Genomic DNA, 19,520 nt, shown 5'->3' on the forward strand with positions numbered 1-19,520 from the left:
GTCACCAGGGCCGGGGCAACGGCCGCGCCGCTTCCGTTTCCTGCCCGCAGCCAAGATGGCGGCAGCAGTGGGGAAGTGCCGTGTGGCGAGCGGGCGGTGAAGCCGCTTCCGCCGCGGCGGCCTCTCCAGCAGTAAAAATGGCGGAGTCGGTGCTGGAAGTTGTGGGCAAGCTGCAGTCGCGGCTGGCGGGTAGCTCGGAGCCCAAGAAGGTGACGGTGGGCGGCGGGGCGGCCGAGGCTCCCCCCTCTCCGGCGGGGGTGGTGCGGCGGAGCCGGGGGTCGGGAGGGCCCGGGCTACCCCGCGAAGGAGGGGGGGGGGCACGGGGAGCGGGGCCGGGCCGGGCCTGCCCTCCGCTCCCCCCACCGCCACCCCTTCCCCGAAGTTTCCTGCCCGTCCGGGGCCACGGTCCGTGGGGAGAGGCGGACCACCCGCCGCCTCCGAGCCGCGGCAGCGGGCTAGGCCCGGGGGGGGGGAGTTGTCCCCGGTGGGAGCTCCCCCCTCCCTGCGTTGCTGCCAGCCTGGGCTGGGTTCGCAGGCCCCCGGCTGTCCCACGGGAGACCCGTTGCGGCGTGTCGGGGTCCTTGCGTGGGGTCCCCCCGGGTGACACACGGATGGGGTGCGGTTTGAAAGGCAGGCGAGCGGGCAACGGGAGAACTTGCCGGAAGAGTCTTGCCCTGGTGACGTGTTCGTGGTGGAAGAGCCACGGGTGCCCGGCGTGAGGTGACAGGGAGGTGCAGCCCTGCTGTGGGACCGGAGAGGGCCAGGACCGCGGCAAGGCCACCACGATCGTCGGAGAGTTGGGGTCCGGGCAAGAAGTTGCTGAGTTTTAACTCTGGCTTTGGGGTAGTTGCTTGATGCCTCTTGCCCATCTCCACGAGGGAACGTGTCGGCTGCCAAAATGTGCTGCCCGCAGCAGCTGTCACGGAGCGGCTGCCCTGCGCCCGCTGCCCTGATCTGTGCTGGTGCTCCAATCTGTTCAGTGACATTCGGCTGTGTCAGTCGCTGACAGCAACTCTCCTGCTGGGCACCAGGATTCTGAGCCGGTTTTTTTTCAACTGAAATTTGGAATTAGGGTTGAGCTCAGGTGTGGGCCCAGCACATGCTGTTATCCCATTCTCTAGGATGTCATATTTGAAAGGGGGAGCATCTGTTGTGACTATTTACAGGTGTTAGGTTCGTGTTTCACTTAATTAATGTGAAAGAGGAGGTAGTGAGGGCTGTGCAGCCACTCTGCAAATTTTGTTTAACTGAGGCAAATGCCTGCAGAACCGCTTGCTTTCCAAGACCTCGCAGCGCCCATGAAGAAGGCTGGATACTGAAGTGCTCAGGTGCTGACCTTTTGAAATGGAGGCCCCTGTACCCAGTTCCAGCCTAGCTGGGGGCAAAGCGATGGGAGGGTCTGGTTCCTTTTCTCACCCTCTCAGCCAGGACCAGAGCAGGATTAAACCGGTGGTGCCCCAAATAGAGCTGAGGGACTGCTGAGGAGTCAATTCCAGGGCATCTTGGACTCCGTGGTGCTAAGAGTGTGCGCAAGACTTCAAATATTGGCTCAGCATGCTGTGCACAGAGAATTAGTGCTCCTGTTTCCTGACCCTTGTGTCAGCTGGGGGCAATAACTGCTTGTGTGTGTTTCTTGGGCGTTGTAAGTCTTTGGGCACTATTTGCACAGGCTAACTCTTTCTCCAGTAACCTTGTGGTGTTCAGTCATTTCTTTCTCTGTTGGTCGTGTGCAGTTTTGCAAGGGGAGGGAGAGGTGATAAGCATTCACAAGCTGTCACTAGCTAGGATAGTGACTTTAAACCTTTTCACTTCCCCAGCAGAAAGGTCTGGTGACCTGTACTCTTTTTATTTCTGATAACTTTTCAGCTGTATCCTCGGAAGTGTTATTAGTGTTTCTAGGCTTGAATTTAGTTGCTGTTGCAATGTCTTGATAGATTGAGTATCTTCTGAGCACCTTCCTATGTCAGAAAATGGCTTTCAGCTCTTCTGCTGTAACTGTTTCCACTACAGTTCTGTAGCAGCTACAGCTTTACCCTGTCAACAGGACAAATCCACAGCACCTCTGGGTGCTATCCACACGTTACACCATTTCCAGTCTTTGGTTTTCTTGCGTTGTCCTTTTGCAATATTTTTTCGGTAATGTGAAAGAATAATATTTGCCCATCATTGTGTACAACTTTATATTGCCTAGCTGAAAGGTGTTAAGTATTAATATTGGTTTTGGGTGAAAATTGGGCTGCTGGCACAGAACTGTATGAGTGAAACTTTGGACACTGTTGTAATGGTTTGGAAACGGTCTTTTTTCTTTTTTTTTTCTTTTTTTTCAGCAGAGAAGGTACAAGCTCTGCTGCAGGACTGAGGGACAAAAGAGACTAAGGGAAACATGAACAAGAGAGCATACTCACGGAGAGGAAGAGGCCAGACTGTGCTGTAGTAATTTGATGTTTATGTGTGTTGTTAGTGTTGTAATGGTCTGGCTGACTTCTTTTAGAAAAAGAAAACAATCCACCCATGTTAAAACTTTACTGGAGCTGGAACTAAGTGAAGGTTTTATAGTTTGTGTCTTGTGGCTGATTGACTGAAACTCTACACTGGGGTTTTTTAGAAGAGCTTTCTCATATGTATTTCATCTGGTGTCTAGCAGGATATGAGCCTTGTGTTTTCTGTCTTCTACCTAGTCGCCTTTTTCCCATAGGACTTGTAGGATCTCAGTTATTTCTGATATGAGCTGCCAGATTTGAGTCTGCTTGGCTGACTTCAGCTGAAGGCAGTGAGGTGTAATCCATCAGCTTGTTTCCATAGGAAGTACAGATTAGTACAAATTCTTAAGCCTCACTGCATCGGAGTTGTCTCACTTGGTGCGTCTCATGCACATGGACCTGTGGTCCACAGAGGTCGCAAGCAAAGCAAGGTTTTGCTGTGCTCTGTGAACACAGCTCCCAAATGTATTCCTACTCTGATATTGCCAGGCTGCATGGCACTTGGACAGCGTCAATAAACACAGGTTTTGATATCTTAGATTGTCAGATAAGTGCATTACTGATGACGCAGGCAACAAAAATGCTTTGTTTCCTGACAGCGTCATTTTGAGATTTACAACTTGTCTGGGAGGTCTGCTGAACTCAAACTATGTTAACATTTCCAATGAATGTGCAGGTATAAAAGCTCGGTAAAGTGACACTTAAGCAAAAGTATGTGTATGGTGGCCTCTCAGAAAGCCAGCTCTTGGCATTTTTTTTTTTTTTTTTTTTTTTTTTTTTTTTTTTTTTTTAGATGTGTGGAGGTTTCCAACCATTGACTTCAGTGAGTGTGGAATAAGCCAGTTCCCTGTGAGACATGTTCTGGATCAAATGTGTGGGCCCCCTGGTCTCAAACTACACTTCCCCTGGCTATACAAAATCCAGAGATGGCCTCTGTTCAGGATAGCACTTTTCTTCTTGGAATTCATCCCTGAAGGCAACAAATAACTAAAGAGCAAAAAGAGCTGTGAAAGATGCTACAGTGGGATGTAGCTAGAAAATAATTGGGAGGCTTTAAGAATACCATAATGAGTTTTCCCTTGACTCTTACTCTCATGGTGGGATTTTGTAAGCTCTGAAACAACCACTCTAGGAGAGTAATCAGCTTACAGAGATGCTATTGTTTTATTAATGCCCTGTTTTACTTTTTTCTATCTGGTACAAGATCTGTCCTTCTTCCCCTCCTTCCTGCTCCCTTCCAAACAGGGCCTTTGCACACACTAGTCCAAGCCCCTGTGTTACTGATGCCAGAAGGATCTTGACCTTCCCAGAGGGATCCTGACCCACGAGCCCTGGCAGGCCTTGCCACAGCAATTTGAATGGAGGCAGCAGACACGAGCTGTGTCTGCCTTTGCTGCTTCTGTTCAATGGCTTTGCTTGCTAGTGGGCTTGTTGAGCCACAGTGCTGGCAAAGTAACAGCAGTTTTGAAAACTGAAAGGATGTTGGGATTGTTTAGCTTAACTGGCTGCTTCTCCCCCTGCCCCATCAGTTGAGGTAGGTGGTGGAGCATGTTATCTGCCTCAGATTCCTTGAATCTTGGGGGAGACTCCACGTTACCATGAGCCTGCAGTTGCAGGGACAGAAGGCTTGAAGACCTGGTTAGCTGTGGTTACAGCACAGCTAGAACTGTTGGATTCCCCTCAGCATCCCAGCTAAAGAGTGCTGAAACACACTGTTACTGTTGGTATCAGTGTTTCACTCTTCTAAAACAAACAAGAAAACCTAAACCTTCGGTCACAGTAATTGTCCTAAATATAATGGAATAGTTTCTGGTGAACAGAAACCATCCTGTGGTTCTACTTAAGCCAGATGAACCCTTATCTCTGTGTCAAGTATTTTCTCTCTGAAAGTAATCGCACTCTTCAAATAGGTTAAAAGAACTTATTTCCTTCAAAAGGAAGGAAACCTCTAAACCACCTTGCACAGTGGAAGTGGGGGTGATTGAAATAGCTTAGGCCAACAGTGCTAATTTGAGCATGAGCACAGTGCTTTAAAGAGAAGATCTTCTGGATCGGGGACAGCCCTTTGTATGGCATATAGCATAGCAGTGCTGAACAAAGCCTGGGCTGTATAGGGGCTATAATAATGGGAACGCTGACAAGGCTGGTCTGTGGCTATAGCTGAGCTGTGGGAAATAATATGAGGGGCAGTGGTGCTGTCGGAAGTGTGCTGCCATGTACTGTAAAAAGTTGGTAGACATCTCGGTGAAGTGATGTCCCAAACCACCTGGGTGGCAGAGGTGCCAGTACATCCCTTCCACTTGCAGCCCCTTACTGGGGTGCAAGTCGGAGAGGGCTCCTCTTCCTTCCCTGGCCCGTGGAGCAGCTGTACGTGCTGGCAGGGGCTCACTTGGCAGCGCATGTGTGGAGGAAAACAACATTTTTCACTGGTGTATGGTGAAGGGAAAGGAAAAGAGTGAGGCGAGAGGCAGTGGTTGTGGAAGGGATCAGTTGCCTTTTTAGCACAGACTGTAGCTGAGAGGAGAGACTGTCAGCAGCACTGACAGAGTGGGAGGGTCTGGAGGGAAGGTATGGGTTCCCTCTTAGATCTTTAAGAGCCTCTAGAATTCTATCTGCCCTCAGTGTCTAGCTTGCAAAACTTCAGAAACGACTCAATATTTTTCTCCCCTCTTCTCAACAAGTGATGTGATTCTCAGCACCCCCTTCTGAGAGTCACAAGCTTCCGAGTCCTTTCTTCCACTTGCTGTACAACAGAGTTGTGTGTGTGTCTGTTACTGATGCTTTAAGCCAAAGTTAAGTTGCAGTCCTGTGTGAAGAAAGCATTAATATTTGAGCGTGTTTTAAGATTCTCAGATGGGCCCTCGTAGGCAAAGAGACGTTAATTTCTTTACAGTTGGTCCTTGTGTTCAGCTTCTCAGGAGTTTGATTTGGAGTAAGATAGCAGCTGTCTGCCACTTGGATCTTTCTAACAAGCTCTCATGCATTGCAGAATTTTCCTTTCTAATTGCAGTATGTGGTTCAGTATGACAAGTCTGAACACTCTCCTTCTTGTCTCTGCAGCTGCTGAAAAGTCTGAAGAGGCTGTCTGAGTTGCCCATCACAGTTGACATTCTTGTGGTAAGAGCTGTGAAATCTCTCACACTTTCATCGTGTCTGTCAAGTCACTGGATAACTGTTTGCCATGGAAATGCTGTTTTCCCTGGAACAGGGTGTGTTGCCTCAGCCACCTGCAACAGCCCGGTATCACAGGCATGATTGTGATAAGGTTCTAGAGATTCTGTGAGCGTGTCAGAGCAAGTGTGAAGCCATGGAGGACAGTTTGTCATCCTTGGTTCTTCCAAAAGCTTAACACTTGACTGGAGTATGAGAGTTGGAGCAGTTCCTAACAATAACTGAATCAGCATGAAATTAGGAAGTGCTAATCCTTAAAATTGTTAAGTGTCTTCAAGCTTACTAACACTCATGGTAAATACTAACTTGGTTTATTAATACAAATAATTAGTGTTTGACGAAGGTAGAGTTAAGTTGTCTTTGATTTGCAGAACTGTAGTAAAAGATACAATCTCTGCTGAAAACATAATATATGTGATATCTTTGCTGTTAGATCAGGGAAGTTTATTTCTACCTAGCAGCCATAGGTAGCAGGTTAACTTTATTCACTTTGTAGGAAATTTAACAGAGGTGAGGATGCTGACTATTTTGCTAAGATCAATTCGTATCTTGGCTCTCTCATGAAGGAGACAGGTGTTGGGAAGACTGTGAACAGTTTACGGAAGCACGAGTTTGTAGGAGACTTTGCGAAGAACCTTGTAGCCAGGTGGAAGAAGCTAGTGCCAGTGTCCCAAGAGGCAGACAGGTAAGTGAACCTGTTTGGTTATCTTGATGAATAAGCTTTGTTATATTTTTGCAGTGGAGATTATGAACTTCTCTGACCAAGGAAACAAAGTGAAGGCTCTGGAAAAACTTTTAACACAAGTGTGCTAACTCTGCATGGGGTTTTTGCCTTGTTTTGGCATAAATTTCCTGCCTCTGCTAGCCACAGAGCATTGGGTTGCTGATGGCTGCAGTTTTGTGTGAAAGCAGGGGCCGATTTTCAAGAATTTGCAATTTGATGAAGAGATTAACAGTAGATGCCAGAAAATCGCCCTTCATAAAGCAAGAGATGCAATCTGCTTGCTTCCCATTTTATGATGCTAAAGAGAGGATGTTCTAGGCACAAGTAAAGGAAGCGGCTTGCTTTGAAAGAAGGCTTTTATGTGCAAAAATCCTATGGAAACTGAAAGTTAATGCTAGCAAGCATGTTGCAGTAACAAAGCAGTGTTGAACCCAGCAATGAGATAGTTTAGATGTGGGTGATAAAGACCCAGTTATTCGTGATAATTTCAATGGCTGTGGTATCCCTGCATGCTTAACTGGCAAACTGGGCGACATGTTTCCCATAGGCACCACACAGCCAGGAGTGTGTACATCTGTATGCATCTGTCTCTGCTTCCCAGTGAACTGTGAAGTCTCTAGTCCTAATAGAAATTCTTAATCAATTCCTGCACTAGAAATGCAGTTTCTAAATCCCTGAACGTCGCTGTGCCTGAGAGAATTAGTGGTATTCTTGGCACAAAACTAACAAGTACAACCCTGGTCTTCAAGAAAGGTTCCCGTCCACATGGTCAATGGGGAATGGCTCTTTTCATTCATATTGGCAAGTTTTAATCTAACTATTTTGTTTTCTTATCCCTTCAGAAATAACCTAGATTCTGAAGACCGTGACTATGAGAGGAGCAGCTCAAGCAAAAGGCATCAAGAACCCTCCCTCAGAGAGGATGAAGAACCTGACCAGGAATATTCAGAACCCTTCCAGCCATCTTGCAGCCAGTCCTATAGCCCAGATCACAGGGAAAAGAAGTCCAAAAGGTATCCTAGGCCTGAGAGAGCCCATGAGACTTATGGCTATAGCAGCCACGAGGGGAAGGGTTGGGGCAGATCTTCCCCAGTGCTCTCTTCAGATCAGGAGTACTCGGACTATGGACAAGCTGTGTCACCTGAGCCAAGTGAGAGCCCTCAGGATATGTACACAGACCCTTATGCCTCTGAGGAGCAGGAAGAACCAACAGTATTTCATCGGAAAGCCAGTAAAGGCCACAGCTTTCAGGAGAAGCTGGGGGGAGGCCGGGAGAGGAACCCCAGTGAGTTCTGCAACAAAGGGAACATGAGTCGAAGCAAAGAGCACAAGTCTTCTCACAAGAAGCAGCGACTTGATTGCAGAGGGGAGGACAGGACCTCTGCCTTCAGCCCAGAAAGATTGCACAAGACCTCTTTTAAAGAGCAACTCCAAGAAGCCCCCATGGCAGGGAGCAGCAAGGAGAAGCAGAGGATGTCAGATGGTACCAAGAAGGAGAAGAACCGAGAAAGCAGTGCCTCCAGAAAGGAGAAGTTGCAGATGTTGCCGCATTTGGAAGTGTCTTTGGACAACCATGTTAAGAAGCAAAAACATCGGGACTCTGAAAAAAGCAAATTGGAAAAGCCCAAGCTGAGCCTGGAGACCTCTAATACAGAGCAGGAGAAACGGAAAGCTGAGAGTGACTCGTCAAATAGGATTAAAGAAAAGGGGATTTCTGGGAGCTTGAAATCTTCAGAGGGGAAGCGCAAAGTCTCCGATGTGGACAAAAAATCAACGGGCTTTTCCTCAAATTTTGGGGAGGGGGAAGCAGAGGATGAATTTGAACAACCTACAATGTCCTTTGAGTCATATCTCAGCTACGATCAGCCCCAGAAAAAGAAAAAGAAAGCGGCCAAACCCTCTGCATCAGCTGGGGAGAAAGACCAAGGGCACAGCAAACAGAATGGATCCAAAGCCAGTACCAACAGCTCAAGCTCGAGTCGGAAAAGTCCAAGCCACAAGCGAACAAGTGAGAAAAAGGCAGAGAAGAAACTACCAGAGCCTCCTCCACCAAAGAGGGTAAGGTTTGAAGGGTCTGAGAGTGAACAAAGAAGGTGGGATCAGCTGCTTTCAGTCCTGCCATCTGGGGCTTAATAGTTTTCCCCATGGAGGTGCTGGGCTGTGTTCTGCATCAGGGTCTGCTTGCGGTGTCTCACTGGTATCTAGGTTTGTGACTCTTGGTTCATGCTGGGAGACACTGTGTTTCATATGCCGTGTGCCGCAGGCATTGCTTTGTCCTGTTAGAGTGGAAGTCTGCTGGAAAAGTGGGTGAAGAGGGAGGGTGAAAAAGAAATGCAATAGGTAAAACCCTGTTTATTCAAAAATGGAGAGAGTAAAAGAGAACACCTTCAGCTAAATACTCATACGAAAACATATTGGACATGATACACTTGTTAAGCATGCAGAGTATCTCTAGATACGAGCCAATGTAGAACGCAGCCTAATATGCAGTGCATCTCCACCTGCTAGCAAGGTTCCCATCTCTCTCCTCTCAAGTATTTATGCTTCTCTAAAATGGACCTTTTTTAAATCTGTGTCAGTACTACAGTTTTGTTAACTAAATCTGTTGGTCTCAGGAAATGGGAGAGCTGGTGTTACCATGCAGCTTATTCTAGGAGACAGATCTTCTCTCATGAAAGCTTGAAAAATGAGCGATATTTCTGTACATGTTCATTGCAACCTGGGTGCCAGGATTTTGTATATAGATAGGGACTGATGTGCAAAACCTTTACTCCTTTATCTTTTTACTGAACTTTGAAATGCTTTGCTCTTCAAAAAGTGTTTTTATAATCTTAGCAGCATTTTAAATTCTGCCGTGCTATTCATTCTAATAAGTGCCTCATATCAGTTTTAGGTTTTCCTCAGTTTGTGAGGTTCCCCTCTCCTCTACCACTGCAGAGTTTTTTTTGCAGGAGGCAGGAAGAAGAGACAGAATGGGTAAATGACTGTTTAAGATCAAGGAAATGTTTCTGCCAGCTTTCTCTTCTGTTTTTTGTGTAGTTCTTTGCATTGTTAATCTGACTTGGGTTCTTGCCAGAGGCCTTCAGCACTGAGCCTAGTAGGTTAAACATGTGGATGGCTCTTGTTGGAGGGAGCTGAGTGATTCAGATCCCAAATTTTGGCTTCTTTGTATTAACAGCCTAAGCAGAGCCACAGTAATGTGGCAGAAGTGCAGCCTCCCCCTGAGGCTATTTCCTGGTGCAAGCTGATAAGTATTGAGTGACTTACTCAAAATATCAAAGTGCAGTTCAGTGCTGTTTGTATGCTGGCAGGATGTAACATTCTCCTGTATTCCTGGCTTACTTGCATGTACATCCTCCTTCCAGATACTTTTAGATGTGGTACCAACATTACCAGACATCCCACTGCCCCCGATCCAGGCCAATTACCGCCCTCTTCCTTCAATCGAGTCCATTACCTGCTCCCAGACAAAAAGGAAAGGTACGTTGGACAGGAAAACAGGTTTGAAATGGGCTGCAGCCATTGTTTGTGGGAGGGAGTGGATGCTGACTGGATTCCAGTCTTTCTGTTGGGGTCTGGTGTCCTGCCTCTGATGCCCAGAGCCTAGGTTTCAGAAAAAGGTAGCTGCTTTCCCACATGCTATAGCAGAAATGAGGAAGATCCTTTGCTGACCCTTTTTGAGGTTTGGGCTTTGGACTTGCCCTTCCTGAACTAGGTTGCAGGTCTCTTAGAGAAGACTTTGCCTTCTAGGTTGCTTCTGGGTGACTCCAATTTGTGTCTCCTGTGCCATTTATCAGGGTGGGCTATCGTTTTCTCTGTTCCCTTATTACTCCAATTCTTTCACTTTACAGCAGTCTCCTCACCAGTGGAAGAGAGCGAAGCAGGTTTTACAGGCCGCCGGTTGAATTCAAAGATGCAAGTGTATTCAGGCTCTAAAACTGCCTACCTCCCAAAGATGATGTCTCTATATCAGCAATGTATCAGAGTCCTCAGTAACAACATTGACTGTAAGTACCTTTCCTCATCTGTCTTGGTCATGTTGCCATGCAGATAGTACTGAAGTCTTGGTAAATTGTTTGTGTATATCCTAGCAGCATCTGGCTTGGAACATGTGAACAGTTAGTTGCCCTTTGTCACAAGACAAGCTAACTAATATGGGACATCTCACTGAAAGCTCAGGTGCTGCAGGAATCAGACCCAGCATGCTTTCAGGGACTGCTAAAGCACTGGCAATAGTGGTAAACAGATCCTTGATCCTTGCGCAGGCACTTCGTAACTTGGAGATAATTGGTGCCTGATGACCCACTAGAGCTATTGCACCTATGGTTCTTTTCTCCTTCCCCTTGTATTGTGTAGTGGCGTGCAGTACTGCTGGTTTTTCCACTGCATTTCAGGGCATCGAGCCCTTTCCTTGGCAAGGAAAGAGCAGGATAAATACTTTGTGCGTCTTGCTTCTCTCTAGCAATCTATGAAGTGGGTGGTGTCCCTTTCTCAGTGCTGGAGCCAGTATTGGAGAGATGCACCCCAGAACAGCTGTATCGCATCGAGGAATGTAATCATGTGAGTGCCTCGGCCTGGGGAAGGGGTAGTGATGTGGGAGTGATGTTCTGTCCTCATCTGCGATAGCAGGATAGTAAAGAACAATGCTCTTTACAACAAGAGGTGGCTTTTGCTAGTCCTGAGTTCCTGGATTTGCCATCAGCCCATCTCTTGCTGCAAGTTGGCCCCTAAGCTGTCTTGTCCTCTGTGGTTTTCCAGTGACACTGGCACTAGCTGGTGCTGAGGGAGAGGAGACTAAAGGTGTTGGGAGGAATCCCAGCTTACACGTGGGTTTGTTTCAGGTCCTTGTTGAGGATACGGATCAACTGTGGCACAATCACTGTCTCCGAGACTTCAAGAACGAGAAGCCAGAAGAGTTTGAGTCCTGGCGGGAGATGTACCTTCGACTTCATGATGCACGAGAGCAGCGGCTGCTCATGTTAGCACGGAACATCGGCTCAGCTCATGCCAACAAACCCAAAGGTAAAGTAGGGCTGAATAATCAGAGAGGGGTCTGGGAATGCTGCCTAGGGGATATCTTTGTGTGGGGAATGTCTTTTGGAATGACTGGTTTAAATCTAGTCCAATTTAGGAGTTGCTTAGCTCTCTGTTCTTTATGCAGTGGCCTTTGCTTAATGGCTTAGCAGGCTCTCGATTTCATCTATAGTGCTGCTGATGCAGACTAGACAGAGCAATATTTTACAGCAAGAACATGTAGGTCTGCAGAGGCACCTCCTGTTCCACAGTGGCTTCTACATGCTGGGGTTGAAGAAAACCAGGGCGGAGTGAAGCATTCCTGCTCTTTTGGTGAACATGATGAGAACTACTGACCTGATCAGTCTTGATTTCTCACAGCCCATGTTGTGACTGCAAGAGGTTCAGATCTTAGGGAGGAGGCTATCACCAGAGCTTTGGAATGGATGGATGGACTGGGGAGAGGTGGTTGGAGGTTGGAGCTTGCTGTAAAAAGACAAGCACTGAGGAGCCTCCTTTATAGTAAGTTGGATGTAAGCAATGTTCCCCTCTGGCCTCCTACAGGTAGGGTGGCCAAAATGGCATTTGTGAACTCTGCAGCAAAGCCCCCTCGGGACGTACGAAGAAGACAAGAGAAGTTTGGAACTGGAGGACCTCTTCTGCCAGAGAAGACCAAGTGAGTGTTTCTCAGTAGCACTTGCTGGTTAGGACCTCTTTTCCTGTGGGCTTCTGCCAGCTTCCCCCTGAAGTTCTGTATCCTGGCAGAAAAGGATACTGTGTGTCTGGGAGGTCCTTTTGCAGTGAAACTTGTAACTGAAATAGTTTCTTTCTTGCTGGGAAGTGTGGAGATCCTGGTCACTGCTGGTTCCATGTGGTATCAGCCAAGCTGCTGTTAACAAACGTGGCTTGTGTCTGAAGAATTGCATCAAACCACAGTGACTCCTTTACTAGAATGTCTTTCCTGTCTTTGTTTCAGAATAAAACCAGTCCTGTACACATCAAGCAAAAGCCACACTCGTGTGAGTGAGGAGCAGTCCTATGATGGGCCCAGCACCAGTAGTGCCCATTCTGTCCCATCTTCGGGTAGCACCTTCTCTTCCTATGACCCCAGGAAACCACCAGTGAAGAGTAAGTACAAACCACAGAACCTCCATGTGGTCTCCTAGAGCTCCTCCTTTACAAACGCACAAATCTGCTGCTTCTGCTGTAAGAGAAATCTAGGCTGTGCAGGAGGGTTGATGTTGGCGGCCTCTCTCCTCTCCATAAGGAGAGGGTGATAAAGTCTGTTCAAACTTCTTGCACAAGAAAAAGTATAGGGAAACATCAAATTCACTTGCCTGCTCAGTGCTGACTGTATCAGGCTGTCCTAATGGTACTAGTGAGGCAGAAACCCTGCCTTACTCCTCCTGCTGTCCTTCTGTGTCTGTCCAGCTGTTTGGAACAATGAAATTGTAATGCAGCTCCCTGGGTAAGAAAGAAGGGAGAGTTTAACCAGAGAACTGTGTTCTTGCAGTGCAGAAAGCAGAGCGGGCTCTCCTTGATCTGTGACGTGAAAATATGATAGCCTATGATCGGAGAGCACACATGCCTGTTTTGCCAGGGCTGCAGCTTTGAATTGCTCTCTGCTCTCCTAGTCTGTGACTGCTGCTTTAATGCACGGGGGTTTTTTTTGTTTGTTTTGATTTGTGTTTTTTTTTTTTCTTTCTCTGTTGCAGAAATTGCACCCATGATGGCAAAGACTATCAAAGCTTTCAAAAACAGGTTCTCTCGGAGATAAGTTTGCAGTGCAGATCTGGGACTTTCCCTCTCGTGGGGGAATGGCACTGAAGGGGGAGAAGGTACCCAAACAGCTCTTTTCTTTGAACTTTTTGGAGGCTGCAGCTGCTGGGAGAAGCTTTGATCTGCACAAGACAACAGCACAGTATTTTATCTTTTATTCTGGTCCTTTTCTCAGTGTCAAGTCCCCTTCTTTTTCCCCTGCCCTTAACATCCTGTTTCTAGTTTTGTCATCTGTCAAAAGAAGGGTGTACAGAATCTCCTGACACAAGAAAATGTGAAGTCTTGGCACCTGCTGAGAGTGGAAGATCCAGAGACTATTAACTATTTAACCTTTTAATAAATTATGAAATGGTTTTAATTAATATTTTGCCCCTCTATCCTGCTGGTATTATTTATGTCGCTCCCAGTAGTCTTCCCCCTTCCCAATCCAGTAGACGGGCCAGCCTTCCTGTGACTACAGCTGGCAGGAATCCATCTGTCTGAGTGGATACTGGGTGTCATGGGAGTCTTTCCTTGTGATCTGGTACCTGCTGGGCCCAAAGTCCCTCCTGGACTCTCTGGGACAGGTAGGACTGGTGGCCCATTTGCTCGTCAATCCTTTGGCAAGCGCATCAAGTCCTGAGGCTTTGCTCTCGTGTATGTTAATAAAATCTTAGCTCTCAACCTTCTCTCTGCTGTTATTGTAGATCTTGTACAGATGCTTACGTTGTTGTGCAGGGATGCCAGGAGCCTTTGGGGACTTTTTCTCTGCTGCTGTTGTCTTCTGCTGGCTACTGGGAATAAAACTATGAGGGGTTTAGGGAGAAATTTTACTGTGCACCAAGTCAGATTTTAACTTTTTTTTTTTTTTGAGAGACAGACAGACAGATAGGGGACTTTGCCTCTGGAACTGAAAACAGTTTTTAAATATCAATGAAGGCATCAGTTTGCCTCTTTTAGTGGAAAGAAGGAATACTTTTATCTTGTTTTCTATGTGGAATAGGGAAGGATTTATTTCTGTTCGGAAGCTGGTGGTTAAATCCTGTCTTTCCCCTGTATGTTTTGCTCTACCCCCCTCTTTGGAAAAAGCAAGGATTTTAGTCTTTGAACTTGAAACCACTTGACTGGGGTTGGAGGGAAGTGAATAACTGAATGTAGGTTTTTTAATGCGTGTATACATCATAGCAGGAGTTCAAAAAAAGCTCTGTTGTACTTTGTGTCTGAGGAACTGGAGCTCTGGAAGGAAGAGGTGTGTGATGTGACCCGGCGGACCTAGGGGTTGGTGGAAGCGTGAGGAAGTGCCCTGGAGTACAGCTCCTCTGGGAAGGTTGGGAGCCTGAGTGATGCATGAGGTGATTTCGGGTGGACTTGCTGAGGCCGCTGCAGAGAGCGGGGAGCTGGACACAACTGGGCAGTCACTATTAAATGTGAGGCCTTATTGTGGTGAACATTTCCGCTTGTGGGTTATGTCTGCCTTGAAAGTGAACTTACCCGGAGGTGGTGCAAGCAGAGGATGGAGTTGTTTAGACCCAGGTCATGTGGTGAGGGAGCCCGGCCTCTCTGTTAGGGCTCAGAGGTCCTGGATGGGAAAGGGGAGAGATTCTCCTGTTCCAAGCCATACTTGCTGCCCTAGGACTAGGACTTTGCTGTCTAGGTGGAAGAGGTGCTGGTAGTGGATGCTGTTGTTGGTAGCTCTTGAGAAGCTCTGCTGCTGGCTTTCTGTGGCTGCCAAATCCCGAACCGGTGGAGTTTCTGTGCGCACTGACCAGGGGAAACCTTGCTGTGAAGAGTCCTCCCTGGAGGGCTCTAGAAAAATCCCTGTATGCTTCTGGTTTCTGTTGATTTCTTTCTTTCTTTTTCTCCTTTTCTTTTTTCTTTCTTTCTTTGAAACCATTCTGAACACCTGTCTCTTGTTTATGTTCTTTTCCTGTTTTGAAGGTCTTGGAAAAATGTTCTCAGACTCTCATGTGCTGTAAGTTTGTTACAGTCCCAGATGCTTTAATGTTACCGTGCAGCATTTCAGTGTGTGTTGTGCTGTAAAATAATGGCTCCTTACTCTTGCATTTTTGCTGTATTTAATTTTGCTGTATTTTTAATTAGATAACAATATATTATCTTCTGCTGACCGTTGTGCTACCATTTATTTCTCCTCTGTACTTGGGGTAGGGGCAGAGGGGAGGGAAGGGGAGTCTGGCATTATGTTCAGGCCCCAGCGGAGCCTTGAGCAGAGGATCTGGGTGACGCCCGAGAACAACCTTGGGCACTGCTAAAGTGCCACTTAATTAATACTACAGCTAGATACTCGGATGTGGGTATTGCCCAAAACGTTGCTGTTACGGGGTGATGTACCTTGCCTCTCGGAGCAGCCTCTTTGCTCTAGGCTTTGCCAGCTGTGTCTGTATTTTTAGCTTAGCTGGATTGCAGGGGCGGGAGGGGACAGAGAGGATCAGGTGGGATGCTGTGTCTGAACTGACTCTGCTCTGAGTGGGTCCCACTGGTCCTGGGACCGATGCCAACAGCTCTTGCTTCTCTCCCTTTTGCTCAGGCACTGAAACTGTGCAGATGGAAGAGGTGGGCACCAGCCCTCAGCAGGGAAGGCAGGAGGGTTACTGCCATGAGACACAAACTAAGCAAAGTCTAGGGTAAAAGTGCTTGCGTTGTTCCCAGTCTCTTGGTGCCTGGGGTGTTACACTTGTGCAATTTTTCTGTGCTTACACTACATGCAAAGGAACTGAGCAGAGCTGCCTCTTCCCTCTTCGCTGCCCTGCTGGTGGTGGGATGAGTAATGTGGGCAGGAGGGGGAGTGACTTTGACTTGCATTTGTATTTTGGTCCCCAACTGTGTATATACAATTTTCTATGTTCCTTTTTTTGTGGTAACTAAGATGAATATTTTAATTAGATAAGTTATATGAAAAGAGGAAAACCATGTCTCAATAAAAGCCAAACACTGGACCGTGTCTGCTTGTTCTTTTCTGTCTCTGAGTAACGACTGTTAAACACGCTATTAGCAAAAACTCGGTGGTCTCTATGGCCTTTAGGAGGGCTTCTGCTCGGGTACCCCAGCGCCAGCTGGGGAAGGGGGCGGGGGGATGCTCCTTTTCCCCCTCCTGGCTGAAACAAGCCCCAAGTCTAAACCGCAGCCGGCGCTGTTGGAAAGCAGCTTTCCTTCTCCCCCAGCGGCTGGCACTGCCGGTGCAACCCGGCCTTCCCCGGGGTCGGTCCGAGGTCCCGAGCCCCCCCGCCCCCCCACCCGTTCACCACTGCTGCTGCTGCTGCTGTTCGGTCCAGCGTGGGGAATTGGGGCGGGCGGGGCGAGCACGTGCGGCGCCGAGCACCGCCCCCGTGGGCGGGGCCGGTGGGCGGGGCCGGCGGCTTGCGCGCAGGCGCGGTGGGCGGGGCCGGCGGCGCAGGCATGGCGCACGGTCACGGGCGTTGCTGTTGCTGCTGCGGGGAAGCGGCGGCGGCGGTCGGCGGGGATGGCGGCGCGGCCTGGGGGCTTTACCTACGGATCGACCGACAGCGGCTGCAGTGCCTTAACGAGCGTCGAGAGGGCAGCGGCGCTCTCGTCTTCCGCGCTTGGGAGGAGCGGGGTGACCGAACCCAGGTGGGGCACGGGCCGGGGGTCTGCAGCGAAGCCGGGCGGCGGCGGGAGGGGGTGCGGGATTAAGTGAGGTGGTGGGGGGGTCCCCACCTTACCCCTGAGCCCTCTCCGAGGTTATCCACCCCACCGCTCCCTGTATTCACACACCCCCCTCCCTGCCCCGTGCCTCCCTGCGCAGCTGAGGCCGGCCCTGACCTGCTCCTCTCTCTCCCCAGTTCGTAGAAAGCGACGATGATGAGGAGCTTCTGTTCAATATCCCGTAAGTCCTTTCCCTGAGCTCCTTCGGCATCGTTTTGGCTGCTGACAGGGCTTATTTCTCACCTTTTTATTGCTGGGAATGAGGCACATCTGCGTGCTGCTGTAATCCGGGCTGATCTGGAGAGAACGGAGATGAAAATGCCGCTTCTGGGTCTCTTGGCAGGTTTACGGGTAACGTGAAATTAAAAGGAGTAATTGTGATGGGAGAAGATGACGGGACGCATCCAGCAGAGATGAGACTGTAAGTAAAATGAGCATTAACTTAGCCAGAGCCTAAACTGAACTGATTGACTCGTAGCTAACGAGAACAGTGATTCTCATGCTGTTGGGTGCCCGAGCACCCGGTGAGGGTGCGCAGCATTACTCTGCAGCAGCTCCATCATCCCAGCGCCTCAGGAGGAAAAAGAAACCGTAACCTGTACAGGGATGAGCGCGGCTGCTTGCTGCCTTTTTCTCTAGAGAAATGGGGCACAGATTTTAATTAGAAGAGAAGGTTTGGTTGGGACGCTGGCTGTGCGTTGTGAAGAAATCAACCTGCTGCTGGCTTAGCTGGCTGCAGAAGGATCGGTGGGCCAAGAGGGGTTACACTTTGGGGGAAAACTGAGGCCTGGGAGGGAGGGACACATGTGACGGAGTGTCCTGCAGCCAGGTTGAGGTTTGTAAGGCTCTTGGCAGCAGTCCTGCTGTACTGAACCACGTGGCCTGCTTTAGCTCCTGAAGGGAGAGAAATGCTTCTTAATACTGCCTTTATTTTTTTTAAAAATGAAAGAGTATTGAGTACTCTGCAGTTCTTGCTTGTGGGGAAAGAAATACACCTTTATCAAGCCCCTATTTTCCTTGGTCTGCAGTGTACCGGGTCTGGGTTTCTTCATGTACCCAAGTGTGCTGAGATCTGTATCTCCCCAGCTTTGTTCCTCGCTCCTCCTTGTTATTTCTTCAGGGTGTTGGGTATTCTGACCTTGGGGGTGCTTTGTGGTGGCGTTGGTATTTTTTCCCCTAGAAGACAAAGCAAATCCAGTTTCTTACTGTTCGGAAGAATCCAGGCAGAGCTAACGGATGAGGAGGAAACCAATTAGCTGACTTGTATGTTAATAACTTCCTGGGTTTCCTCCCCCTCTTCCCAGGTTCAAGAACATTCCTCACATGTCCTTTGATGACACAGCCAGGGAACCGGACCAGACGTTCAGCCTGAACCGGGATCTGACAGGCGAGCTGGAGTACCCCACCAAGTACGATGCAGACCCACGTGCCTGGGGGGTGCAGGGGGCTGCTCCTCCCGAGCGCAGGTGCTGCGCTCGATCCAGCCTGCTGGTGTGCCACCAAATTTTAGGAAAGTGTTAGCAGAGGACAGTTCCTTCCCTTGCATCTCAAAGCTGCCCACAGTAGAATTTGTCTCCCTGGCTCTGTCCTGCCCTTGTCAGGTGAGAGCTCTGATCTGAAAACCCCCTCCCTGGAGTCGGGGGGGTGCCTGTGCCTGTGACCCAGGACTTTTTGGGATGCAGAATCATCGCGGTGTCATGTCACCTGCTCCTGGCCCCAGTGACAGCTTGTTGCTAGCCTGCTTGCTGCAAGCATGAGGGAAGCTGCTCCTCCTGCACCCTCAAGTCGTTTGCTCCCAAGTCAGACTTGGGTTAGGGTAGGAGATCAGCGCCATGCTGAGAGGAGGTGGCAATGCAGCGGACTGGCAGCCTGTACGCACAGCTCCAGTTTCAGAGTGTGTTTTCTTTCAGAATTGCCCGTTTCTCCAATGTTTCCCACCTCTCCATCCACTTCCCGAAGAACTTTGGAGCGGAGACAACAAAGATTTTTTATATAGGCCTGAAAGGAGAGTGGACGGAGGTAGGTGAGAGCAGAGATGAGCAAGACTGTGCTGGTAGTGTAAAAAGGACTTTAAATCATAGCTTAAGTTGAGCTCTAGCTGTGGGGAAGAAGTGGGAACAGTGGTAGGGGGGGGGGCAGTGGTGAAAAGTCTGTAAGATGGGAACCTGCTCAGCTCTTGCCAGTCAGGTGTTTTAGGAGGGACTTGAATACTGCTCTCCTCTGGACTAACGCATTCCATCTTAACTCAGGCTCATCGCCACGAAGTCACCATCTGCAATTACGAAGCATCAGCAAACCCAGCTGATCACAAGTTGGAACAAATCACCCCACAGACTCACTTCATCTCTTAACAGTGCTGTCGGGAATCTCCCAAAGGCGTTGGTACAAGTGTATGGATGTGATGGGCTGACTCGGACAGAAATGGCTTCCTGAAGCACTTGGAGAGTGTTGGATCAGCTTTACATTTCGGTCTTTGCCTTGGAAAGCAGAGCGCCGAGCGTGTGCAATGCCTGTATGAAGGTGGCCGCTGAGGGCGGCGGCGCATTGGGTCCCGCAAGAAGGCAGCAGATCTGCTCTCATTAATGGGAGACTCGGTCTTTAGGCAGTGGCAAGCTTGTGTCTGGTATCGTTTCCTTCTCTGTCAATAAAACACGCGCTGAGGTGCAGAGCTCCGGCTGCGGCCTGGTCACCTG

General features: G+C 48.8%; 2 protein-coding genes across 3 annotated transcripts; both read left to right on the top strand.

Annotated features, from left to right (window-relative positions):
* The first annotated feature begins 55 nt into the window (after positions 1–55).
* ELOA (elongin A) lies at positions 56–15,271 on the top strand. Of its 2 annotated transcripts, none has more exons than XM_049820439.1 (11): positions 56–209; positions 5,541–5,597; positions 6,218–6,336; positions 7,218–8,433; positions 9,741–9,855; positions 10,227–10,382; positions 10,838–10,935; positions 11,217–11,397; positions 11,953–12,064; positions 12,365–12,516; positions 13,104–15,271. In XM_049820439.1, the coding sequence occupies exons 1-11, from the start codon at positions 138–140 to the stop codon at positions 13,163–13,165; spliced, it is 2,340 nt and encodes a 779-aa protein (XP_049676396.1). In that variant the 5' UTR covers positions 56–137; the 3' UTR covers positions 13,166–15,271. The 2 variants fall into 2 exon arrangements, with proteins under 2 accessions (XP_049676396.1, XP_049676397.1); XM_049820440.1 differs by having other exon boundaries at positions 10,230–10,382.
* A 1,266-nt stretch (positions 15,272–16,537) lies between these two features.
* On the top strand, positions 16,538–19,495 carry PITHD1 (PITH domain containing 1). Its single transcript, XM_049821075.1, has 6 exons — positions 16,538–16,752; positions 16,965–17,008; positions 17,171–17,248; positions 18,132–18,236; positions 18,738–18,846; positions 19,077–19,495. Exons 1-6 carry the CDS (start codon positions 16,561–16,563, stop codon positions 19,176–19,178), a joined length of 630 nt encoding a protein of 209 aa, XP_049677032.1. The 5' UTR covers positions 16,538–16,560; the 3' UTR covers positions 19,179–19,495.
* The last annotated feature ends 25 nt before the right edge of the window (positions 19,496–19,520 follow it).

The sequence above is a fragment of the Accipiter gentilis genome, chromosome 17, assembly GCF_929443795.1.
Source record: "Accipiter gentilis chromosome 17, bAccGen1.1, whole genome shotgun sequence".
Taxonomy (NCBI): domain Eukaryota; kingdom Metazoa; phylum Chordata; class Aves; order Accipitriformes; family Accipitridae; genus Astur; species Astur gentilis.

Excerpts from the sequence above, each read along its gene's own strand:
- ELOA (XM_049820439.1), top strand. The coding sequence starts at position 138 with ATGGCGGAGTCGGTGCTGGAAGTTGTGGGCAAGCTGCAGTCGCGGCTG. Across the intron at positions 210-5,540 it reads GTAGCTCGGAGCCCAAGAAG|CTGCTGAAAAGTCTGAAGAG; the intron begins GTGACGGTGGGC and ends TTGTCTCTGCAG. Across the intron at positions 8,434-9,740 it reads AGCCTCCTCCACCAAAGAGG|ATACTTTTAGATGTGGTACC; the intron begins GTAAGGTTTGAA and ends TCCTCCTTCCAG.
- PITHD1 (XM_049821075.1), top strand. The coding sequence starts at position 16,561 with ATGGCGCACGGTCACGGGCGTTGCTGTTGCTGCTGCGGGGAAGCGGCG. Across the intron at positions 17,009-17,170 it reads GAGCTTCTGTTCAATATCCC|GTTTACGGGTAACGTGAAAT; the intron begins GTAAGTCCTTTC and ends GTCTCTTGGCAG. Across the intron at positions 18,237-18,737 it reads GAGCTGGAGTACCCCACCAA|AATTGCCCGTTTCTCCAATG; the intron begins GTACGATGCAGA and ends GTTTTCTTTCAG.